The 11,176-nt window shown below is 41.1% G+C and overlaps 1 protein-coding gene across 3 annotated transcripts in view; it reads right to left on the bottom strand.

Annotated features, from left to right (window-relative positions):
* Positions 1-9,387: 9,387 nt before the first annotated feature.
* Positions 9,388-11,176, bottom strand: part of RABGEF1 (RAB guanine nucleotide exchange factor 1) — a 62,451-nt gene continuing 60,662 nt past the window's right edge. For all 3 annotated transcript variants that reach the window (XM_024571332.4, XM_053929744.2, XM_071222298.1), the window contains one exon: positions 9,388-10,020. In XM_024571332.4, the coding sequence (XP_024427100.1) occupies positions 9,622-10,020 (399 nt within the window). In that variant the 3' untranslated portion in view covers positions 9,388-9,621. The remainder of the gene's footprint in view (positions 10,021-11,176) is intronic.

Raw genomic sequence — 11,176 nt, 5'->3', positions numbered from 1 at the left:
GTTTTGTGAGCATTTTGATTACCAGGACTTTGAATTCTCCATCAGATGGGTTGGCAATCTCCTCATCGCTTACTTCTGAGGTTTTGCTCTGTTCTTGCATTTGGGCCATATTTCTTTGTCTTGGCGCAGCTGATAGGTTGTAAGGGGGTGGGGCCTTAGGTATACACCTGGGCAGGGCAACCCTCCTTGCTGTGCTGCAGGCTGCCTGTGGGAGGGACCAGAGAGGGAACAGTGCAGTTTGCCTGCTTGTCTCTAGTGCACTTTTCAACTCTCAGGTGAGACTGGGAGAAACTCCCACAGGGGTAACCACAGCCATAGCCCACAGTCAGCTCTGAGTCTCAGTTTTCCCCTTAAGTCAGTCGCTACTGCTCAGCCCACTGGTGGCAGCCAGCCCCGCCCCTCAGCCACCTCTCCGTGGTTTTTCTGAGTCGGCCTGCACAGTCCACGCCCCCTTACCAGTCTGGTTGTTCTGGTTTTTTCTTTAATTCCTTGGTTGTCAGAGTTCTATGCAGTTTGATTTTCTGACGCTTTTGGTTGTTTATTGATTTTAGATTGGTTGTTATCCTCCTTTTGGTTGTGCGAGGAAGCGAAGGGTTTCTACCTATGCCTTTGGGCAAGATGGAGGCATAGGTAGAAACCCTTTTCCTCTTTGCAAATGTTTATTCCTATAAACATTTTAACAAAATCACCAGGGGAACTTTGAAGAAAACAAAAGAAAAGCTGCTAAAATCCTGTACAGTGCATCATACATGAAGCACATCCACTTCAGGTAATAGTAAAGACAAGCCTTAAACTAAACACCACAATTCAGCCTGGAGGACTTGTTTGAAAGTTTTACATGTTAACCATGCACTATTCTGATATTTTAATGCTTTATTGAAATATAACTCATCATAAAATTCATCCTTTTAAAGTGTATACTTCAGTGTTTTGAGCATATTCATGAGATTGTAAAACCACCATCACTATTTTATTCCAGAACATTTTCGTCACCCCAGAAAGAAGCCCTGTGCTCATTAGCAGTCACTTCCCTTTCTCTCCTCCACCCAGCCCCGAGCACACTAATCTGCTTTCTGTCTCTATGGATTTGCCTGTTCTGTACATTTTATATAAATGGGATCATACATTATGTGTATTTGGTGTTTGATTTCTTTCTCCATCACTTAGCACAACATTATCTTTGTTATAGAATATATCAGTATTTCCTTCTTTTTATGGATGATTAATGTTTCACTTTTTGAAAAGATTTTTATTTATTTTTAGAAAGAGAGAGAGGCAGGGAGAAAGAGAAGGAGAGAAACATTGATGTGTGGTTGCCTGTAGCTTGCTCTCAACTGGGAACCTCGCCTGCAACCCAGACATGTGCCCTGACTGGGAATTGAACCAGCGACCCTTTGGCTCACAGGCCACTGCTCAATCCACTGAGCTACACCAGCCAGGGCTAATATTCCACTTTTAAAAAACTTATTCATTCATCACTTGATGGATTTGGGCTTGTTTCCACATGATTTGACTTTAAAAAGCCAACTTTTTGTTTTGAGATAAATGCTAGGTCACATGCAGGAGTAAGAAATAATAGAGATCCCATGTACTTTTCACCCAATTTTTCCCAAAAGTTACATCTTGCATAACTATGGTATGATTCCACAATCAGGAACTTTACACTAAACAATACACATATTTTATACAGACCTCACCAGCTTTGCACAACATCATTCATGGTTTGGTTCGATGCAATTTTATCACGTGTAAACTTGTACAATCACCATAATAGTCAAGATAGAGAACAGCTTCACACGAAAAAGACCCATCATGCTGCCCTTTTATAGCACTCCGCTCCCTCCTCAACCCATTCTGAACCCCTGTAAACCCCTGATTTGTTCTCCATCTCTACAATGTTTAAATACATACATGCATACTTGTGTGTACATGCACACACATGCATACACACATGTAACATGTGTGTGGTGTGTGTGCACACACACACACCACACACATATATGCAATTATACAGTATGTAACCTTCTGGGACTGAATTTTGCATTCAGTATATATCCGTCCCTTAAGGTACATCCAAGCTATTGTATCAATAGTTTAGCTCTTCTTATTGAGGAGTATTCATTATATAAATGTACTACAGTTTGTTTAAACATTCTCCCACTGAAGGATATTTGGATTGTTTCCAGTGTGTGTGTGTGGCTAGGTGCTACGGGGATTTGTGTACATGTTTTTGTGTAAACCCTAAGTTTTCATTTCTTTGTGATGAGATAAATGCCCAGCAATGCATTCGGTGGGTTTTGTGTGATGATTACATGGTAGGTTTATAAAATGTAGCCAAACTATGTCTAGAGTAGCTATATCGCATTTCCATCAGGATTGTAGGAGTGATCCACAGTCTCCACGTCCTTGGCAGCATTGCCTTCTGGCCTCCATGGTTTCTAATGAGAAATCCAATGTCATCCAAATCATTGTTCTACTATAGGCAATGCTGACCACCTCAAGATTTTCTGAGACATGTCTTTGAATAGTTTCATTGGGTTCTGTTTCGGGTTCATGTAGCTTCTGGAATACATAGGTTTATGCCATTGGCCAAATTTGGTAAACTTTCAGCCACAATTTAAATATGTTTTAGCCATAATTTTTTTTTCTTCTTTCTTTCTGGGACTCCAATGACAAGAATGCTAAATCTTTCCTTATTATCCCAGAGGCTACATCCATTTTTTTCAGTCTATTTTCTCCCTGTTGCTCAGATTAATTTCTATTGACCTATTTTCAGTTCAAAGATTAATTCTTCTGTCATCTCCAATGGAGCCAGCCCAACAATGAGTTTTAACAAAATTTCAGTTATTATAATTTTCAGCTCTAATATTTCCATTTCTAAAAATATCTTTGATTATTTTGCTGGGATTTCCTACTCTTTCAAGCAAGTTCATCTTTCTCATGATGTATTGTTATGATAGTATCTTTAAAATTCTTGTCAGATAATTCCAACATATGTGTCATCCTGCATAGAAGTGGTGAAAGCAGGCATGTTTGTCTTCTTCCTGGTCTTAGAGGAAAAGCTGTGTCCTTCACCATTGAGGACAGAGTTACTTTTTTTTTTTTTTTTTTAATATACAGTATGCCTTTTACTATGTTGTGGTAGTTTCCTTCTATTCCTAGTTTACTGGGTGTTTTTTGTTATCATGGATGGTATTCAATTTTGTTATCTAACAAAATTTTCTGCATCATTTGAAATGATCTTATGTTTCCCCCTCATTCTGTTAATGTGATGTGTTGCATGGAATGTGTTGAACCATTCTTGCATTCCCGGAACAAATCCTACTTGGTCATGGAATATAATCCTTTCAAAGTGTGGTTAAACTAGGTTTGCTAACATTTTGTTGAGAATTTTTGCATCTATGTTCATCAGGGAAATTGGTCTCTAGTTTTCTTGTAGTGTCTTTATCTGGGTTTGGTATCAGGGTGATGCTGGCCTCGTTGGCATGAATTAGGAAGTGTTTTCTTCTCTAAGTTTTTTAGAAGAGTTTGAGAAGGATTGATGTTAATTCTTTAAATGGTAGAATTCACCAATGAAATCATCAGTCCTGGGCTAAAGCAATGTTTTAAAAATTATGTTATTATTTTTTTACATTTACTAGCATTTTTCTTTTCTGTGAAGAAGACTTTCTCTCCATCATTTAGGTGCCAGCTATAGTTCTTCCCAAATGGGTTGAAATAATGGGAAACTCCAATACAAGAGGGGTGTTTTATTTTTTAAAACAATATTTATTCAATGTTTTTCACAATTAAACGCTGTGCAGTTTTGTTGTTGTTGTTGTTGTTGTTGTTCAAACTGGCCCAATTTGGTCAGTGGGAGCCCTTTCAAGCTGATTCCTGTGTCCTATTGAGATATTCTCATTAAAGTATTTTCTTACTTCTGGACCATATAAGATGTCTCTCAATCCTTGTTTTTGTTTTTTTTTTTTTTTCCATTCCCAGCCCTGGATCCAGTCCTTTCTCCAAAAAGCATGCTGGGTCAACAGTGGGCATGAGATGTGTCCCTTCCCCCAGTGACTGAGTGCAGCTCTCAGCCAGCTACCCACCAGATGTGCCGCCATGCTCTGCCCCAAGACGCCGCAGGCACGCACACCCAGCCCCACTCAGTGTCTGAGTGTCCAGGCTCTGGCTAGACGGACCACAGGGTGGGAGCAGGGAGACCAGGAACCATTTTGTGGGATGACAGGAGGTAGGGGTGTGTGTGATATGAGGCTCCAAGCCCCTCCCCCACTGTATGCTGCATTGTCCTATGAGACCACTTAAAAACACAGATTCAGAGATGAAATTAAGAATTTCAAGGTGGCAAAGACAAAATGTTAAAGCCCAAGCACAGGGACCTTCTGAGCCCGGGACCTTCTGAGCCCACGACCTTATGCAACGACAAAGCCCCTGTGTATTTCTCTCTATTCTTTTGTTTCTTACTCAATTTTGTAATTTCCTTTCGTAAATTATATTTGATCATGCTATTACAGTTCTCCTGATATTCATCCCTTTGCCCCCTTCTACCCAGCACCCCCCAATCCCTCAGGCAATCCCCACACCATTGTTCATGTCCATGGGTCATGTGTAGGTTCTCTGGCTATTCCATTTCCTATACTATACTTTCCATCCCCATGGTTATTCTGTAACCTATTGTACTTCTTAATCCCCTCACCTCTTCACCCATTCTCCTCTTTCCCCCTTCCATCTGGCAACCTTATGATAACTAACTTCTTTTCTCTTGCTTTTATTTATTTATTTTTAGACAGAGGGGAAGGCAGGGAGAAAGAGAGGAAGAGGAACATCAGTGTGTGGTTGCCTCTCATGAGCCCCCTACTGGGGACCTGGCCTGAAACTCAGGCATGTGCCCTGACCGGGAATTGAACTGGTGACCCTTTGATTCGCAGGCCGGCATTCAATCCACTGAGACACACCAGCCAGGGTTGTCTTACTTTTAAGAGTCTCTCTTTATATTTAACCTTTGGCCTTTAAATAATGTTGTGTCTTGGAGTGGGCCTCTTTGCATCCATCATAATTGGGACTCTCTGCACTTTCTGGGCTTGCAAGTTTATTTCCTTCACCAAATCAGGAAAGTTTTCTTTCACTGTTTTTTCAGATAGATTTCCAATTCCTTGCTCTTTGCCTTCTCCTTCTGATACCCCTGTGAAGCAAATGTTAGACCTCTTAAAGTTGTTCCAGAGGCTGTTTATACTATCCTCATTTTTTTGGATTCACTTTTCTTTTTGTTGTTCTGCATGGTTGTTTTGTTTTTTCTGTTTCCTTATCTTCCAAATCATCGATTTGATTCTTGGCTTCATTTATTCTACTGTGGTTTCCCTGTAAATTGTTATTTCAATTAGCATATCCTTCATTTCTGACTGGGTGTTTTATATGCTGCTGAGGTCCTCACTAAGTTCACTGAGCATCCTTATAAACAGTATTTTGAATTCTGAATCTGATAGATTGCTTATCTCCATTGCATTTAGCTCTTTTTCTGGAGATTTGATCTGTTCTTTCATTTGGGCCATATTTGTCCCCTTGTTTTGGCAGCCCGTATGTGTTTGTTTCTTTGTATTAGGCAGAGCTGCTCTGACTTTGTATCTTGGTAGTGTGCCCTAACGTAGTAGGTGTCCTATAGGGTCCAGTGGCACAGTCTCTCCTATCACCCAAGCTGGGTACTGGAGGTGTGCTCTTTGTGTGGGCTGAGTACACCCTCCTCTTATAGTTGAGACTTGGTTGCTATTGGCAGATCAATGGGAGGGATTTGCCCAGGCCAGTCAGCTGCAAGGATTGGCTGTGACCACTGATCACCAACCTCCGCCCTCCAAGGAGGATCAGCTGTGCAGGGACAGGCAGGGTGGTGGTGCTCTGACATGGTCTATAGCTGCACACTGGGTGCATTGGCCCTGAGGTTTCCCAGGTGGTGCACCCAAGGTCAGCCCCAACCTGTTTTGCCTGGGGCACCCTGCCTGAGCTGTAAGATGGCTGCTACTTGTGCTGGCTTGGAGATTCCCAAGTGATGCCAAACTGTGACTGATCTGGCTGCTGCTAGGGCTCACTGAAGCCAGCTGTTGCTTGTTTGATAGGATTTAGGAGCAAAGGCCAATCTTATGGAAAAGCAGCTTGGGTGGGCCTGAAAGTTGGGTCTCTTTGCATCTCCAAGGTGGGTCACATGGTTTTAACCAGGTTGATGGAGTCTCAGATATGGCATCAGTCTACCAGCTCTGTGGGGAGGGAGGGCTCAGCAAAGGGACAATGGCTTCTGCTCACCCTGACGCCAAACACTTCAGTCTCCCTGTGTACCACTGGTGCCCTTCAGGCTGCCACTCCGGTGCTGGAGCTCAGAGGGAGTAAGTCTGAATAGGTGAGTCCACGTGTGGATTCCCCAAGAGAAACTGCTTAGGGTTCCAGCAGACTCCTCCACCAACTCAATCCCCGCTGGGGTTTGCAGCCCTAAGTTGTAGGGACTTACCTTCCTGGCGCTGGAATCCTGGGCTGGAGGGTCTGGTGTGGGTCTGGGACTCCTTGCTTCTGAGATATCCCTCTCAAATTTTTATCCACATGGGTGTGGGGTTAGCCTGTTCCACATCAGTGCCTCTCCTACCAGTCTGGATGGAGGTGGTTTCAATTCTGTAGTTGTCAACACTCCCATTCAACTCAATTTCTGATGTTCATGAGTGATGGTTGTTGTGTTTTCATGTAATTTTGATGTGGTTGTGAGAAGAGGCGAGCCATGTTTGCCTATGTTGGCATCTTGACTGGAAGCCTCTGTAATTTCTTTTCACATAAGTCCCAAAAGCTCTCGTTAACTCTAGGTGACTTGTATGTTTCTATTGTGAATAAATTTTCCCATTATATTTACTAACTGGCTAGTAATGAGATATAGAAAAGTAATTTGGCAGTTACTTTTAATGGCTATTCTCACATGTCATAGCTCACTAGTGAAATTTAGTAATTGTTTCAATATCAACTGTTAGGTATTCTACATAGAAAAATCACCTGCAAATAATAGCTATCACTTGAGCACTTAGCAGTGCTAGGTAGTGTCCTGAGTCATTTATTTCTCACAACCACCCCTTGAAGCATGGACTATTCTTATTCCCAGTTCAGAGAGGTATGTGAACCGTGAGAGACCTGCCCAAGGCCAAAGAGCTAATAAGGCGAGTGGCAGAGTCAAAATTCAAAACCAAATTAAAACATTCTAGCTCAAGTTTATGTCCTCAAGCACCAGGCTGTAAGAGCTCTCTATTAGATTAACTCCTTTTCTCCTCTACCTTTATTTCTGCTTGAAGACCGAGTGCCTTGGGTAAAACTTTCAGAGCAGTGTAACTGTAGTGAGAGCAAACATCCTTCTGTTGTTATTTTTTTTAATCGAATGTCTCTAATTTTTCAAAGTATGACAATGATGTCTATGGCTCAAAAGGGAAACCTTTTTAACATGAAAACAATAATGTACATTTATTTTCCTAAGATGAAGAACCAAATTTTGGAAGAGTAATGGATCATGAAACTTTATTGATAAGGACTTCTGCTCCAAAGGTTTATTCTAATCATACTTCCAGTACATAAAATATCAACACTTCCTGGATAAGAAAACAGAAACTCTGGCCACAGCACCGATGCTGACTTGCTTAAGAGAAATTTAAGCCTCTTCCTGGGCCATAGCCCATACCTGAAGAATTCAGCCAATATGATATGTGCAAAGTCAGTTCAACAAAGTGCTTTAAAGATATGTAAGAAACCAAAAGACAGCTTTAGTGGGAGGCAGATATGCACATTTTATTTAACAAACATAAAGTACGATGACTAAAAGAACTATTTACTCCCAGAATTAAGAATGTGCATATCTGGATTAGCACCTAGAAAGTACATAGAAAAGAAAAAAGCAGGGAAGCTCTCTATGAAAATCAACTGGGCCCACGTTTCTAAGAGCAGATTCTAAGAACGAATTCTCATTGGTATTTGATGGTAACTCAGTCCATTCCGTTTGAACTTGGTGATCAGCTGACTCAGTGAAGTGCTTCATGTCTTCAGCGCTTTATGACAACAGATGTGTCAACTTGATGGATTTTATATGTAAATATAAAGGATGAAAAGCTTATACTTACCCTGCTTTATTTCAAAGTTACTGCACTACATTGTGGTACACTATGAGCAAGCTGTATTGGGAAAGCAAAGGAAACTGTGTGATGTGACCTTGTTCAAGAATGGTGCTCTGAGAATGACGCCGTTCCGCAGGCACACGGGCGATGCGCAGAAATCGCTGATGGGAAGGAGGATCACAAATGGAGGCTACATTAGAATTAGAAGTTCCACACTGACGGTGGCTGTACGGCCTCACTGAAAGGGGTATCAGTTAACATACTGTGCATTCAATGCAGTAGTCTTTGGTTACGTCCTGTTAACCGCCAGAAGAACTCTTGCTTACAAAAGAGACCAGTGGTTAATTGAGCCCCCCCACCTGCCCCACACCTGGGTGACAGCCTGGGTAACAATGTCTGAAGATGGTTTCTCACTACCATGGCGGGTACTACTAGCATCTAGTGGGTATGGAGGCTGGAGATGTTGCTAAACACCCTACAATTTACAGGGCAGCCCCCACAACAAAAACCCTTCAGGCCCCAAATGTCAACAGTACTGAGGTTGAGGAACCCTAAGAGAGGTTTATATGACATGTGTCTGGCTTGTCCACAAAATCAAAAGTCCTCTATGGAAGCGAAAGGTACCCCCTGCATCTTAGCTCCCACCAGCAGGGCCCCGCTCATGCCTCCGCCCTCTGACCCAGAGCAAGCTCAATAAATGTTTGCTGAATGCACAGAGGAAAGAAGTACGAGAAGCTTGGATCAAAGTCTTCAATGGACTATACTGAACAGCGACTTTATGTGACCTGAGTTATCCTGAACCTCAATAGTGTCCTAGTCTCTGGCTATACAGGACCTCAGAGTCAGGGTTACCATGGTGTTAAAGATGGAGTCAACACTTAGAGGGGAGTATGTCTGCACGCTTCTACATTCACTTTACTGGGCAGACCAAATACAGTGGTGTTAAAGGCAAACATTCAATCTACTATTTTAAAGAACAAAGAAAGTGAACACATGAAATGCCATGCACAGCACACACCATTCCTTTTCTTTACATATTTACAATTTTATATACTTATCAATATATCTTTTATCTTTACAATTATAAAATTATTTCAAATTACAGAGTAGTGGTACCATTGAATTCCCTTAAACATACATTTTTGTAGCATTCATTTGTTTTACCCTTAAAGAGGCAATTATTTACCCCAGTCTAACCCACACTGACTACTACCACAAGGAAGCACATAGGAAAACCATGGAAAAAAACAGATTTAGACAAAATCTTCACACAAGCCTTAAATGAATCTATCTCAGTAACTCAAATAAATAGTACTTTATTATTTACTAAGCTTCCCCTGCCAGGAAAACATAACAAACAAAAACAATCCTCACAAACTGTACCTTTAAAAATTCTGACATTTATAAACACTGAAGTTATATTCTATATCTCGGTCAGTGGACTGTAGTAAGGGCTGCCTACAATTTAGGTTCAAATAAATACCATCCTTGTGCATTTTTATCATCCCGCATAGACCTGAGGTTGTAACGGTGGAGGAAGTTTATCATTTTCAACATTTTCAGAGTCAATAGCTGCTAACGACTGATTTGGGGGTTTAATTTCAAGTGGACATTTCTCAACAATGTCTTGAACCTTTTTTGCAATTCCATCCGTCCAATCTATTAGGTCTTTTTCAAGTTTCTTGGCTTCATTCATAATCCTTTCCTGTCGTTCATTCAACTGAGATAGGAGATCCAAGTTCTTATACATTTGCTTGACACCTACACAAGCATCAGGAGACCAATTCTCAGATTCTTGCTTTCTGGGAGAAGTCTGGCCAGACATGTATCGATCAAAATCTTCCTGGCTTAAATTCAAAGACTGGGCGTCTAATTTCTCAATGAAAGCCACAGCACAGCACTACAAAAATAAGAGAATGTTATTTATTATAGTCATATGAGGAAAGCTACAAACATTCAAACAGGTTTTTTTAAATCCTCTTACTACGGAGAATTTAAAACTGCAGCAAAAGTAGACAAAATAGTCTAATGAACCTCCATGGACTTTAGCTTTAAAAACTACCAACTCATAGCCAATCGCGTTTCCTTTATGCTGTCACATGAAACAATTCATTTCTTCCTTAAAAAGAAAATCTAATTGCTAACTCCCACTGAGCTCAACTGTCGGAAATTTGGTTCCCTACTTAGGTTGTTCAAAGGTGCTAAGGTCGTGAACAGAGTGAAGTATCTGAGGAGGCACCTTCAGCGTTTGTTCTACACTGGCTGCCCCAGAGCTTCCTGCAGACAAAAACCGAACAACTCCTTCAAGTCAGACTCTCCACTTCCCTGCCATGTTGCGGGCACAGGAACCACTGTTGCGGCCGGGAGCTCCAGGGCCAAGTACCTGGGGGGCACACCCTATAACAGCATTTCCATTTTTAAAAAAATTATTTAATCGTTTTTTATTATCAATTACAGTTGACATACACTATTATACCAGCAGAAGTAACGCCTGCTTGAGTGTGGTTGGTAGGGTGATACTATGGGTGTAATAATTTATAGTTTTAATTTGAACATTTTACCTAAAATGTCATATATTGTGCTTGACTGTGATACTGTTATGTTACAGAATTACATACTTATGATTTTGTAATAAAGGGTTTTTGTAATTAAAGGGGGGGGTTCTTTGTGCTGGACCCTGTATTAGTTTCAGTATACACCCAAGTAATCAGACATTGCATCACTTAATAAGGGATTATCCCGATAAATCTCACACCCATCTGACACCATACATAACTATCGGACACCACAGTCTGATAGTTATCGGACTATGACTGACTACATGCCCTAGGCTGTGCTGTACATACTCGTGACTGTTCCTTAACTGCCAACATGTACTTCTGAATCCCTTCAACCTCTCCACCCACCCCCAACCGCCTCCCACTTGACAACCATCAAAATGTTCACTGTACCAATGATTCTGTTTCTGTTTTGCTTGTTCATTTATTTTGTTTTTTAGATTCAACTGTTGATAAATATCTATTTATTGCTATTTTATTGTTCATATTTTTGATCTT

Source organism: Desmodus rotundus, chromosome 1 (genome assembly GCF_022682495.2).
Source record: "Desmodus rotundus isolate HL8 chromosome 1, HLdesRot8A.1, whole genome shotgun sequence".
NCBI lineage: Eukaryota > Metazoa > Chordata > Mammalia > Chiroptera > Phyllostomidae > Desmodus > Desmodus rotundus.
Note: the sequence above shows the minus strand (reverse complement) of the source record. Positions and strands in the feature narration are given on the sequence as shown.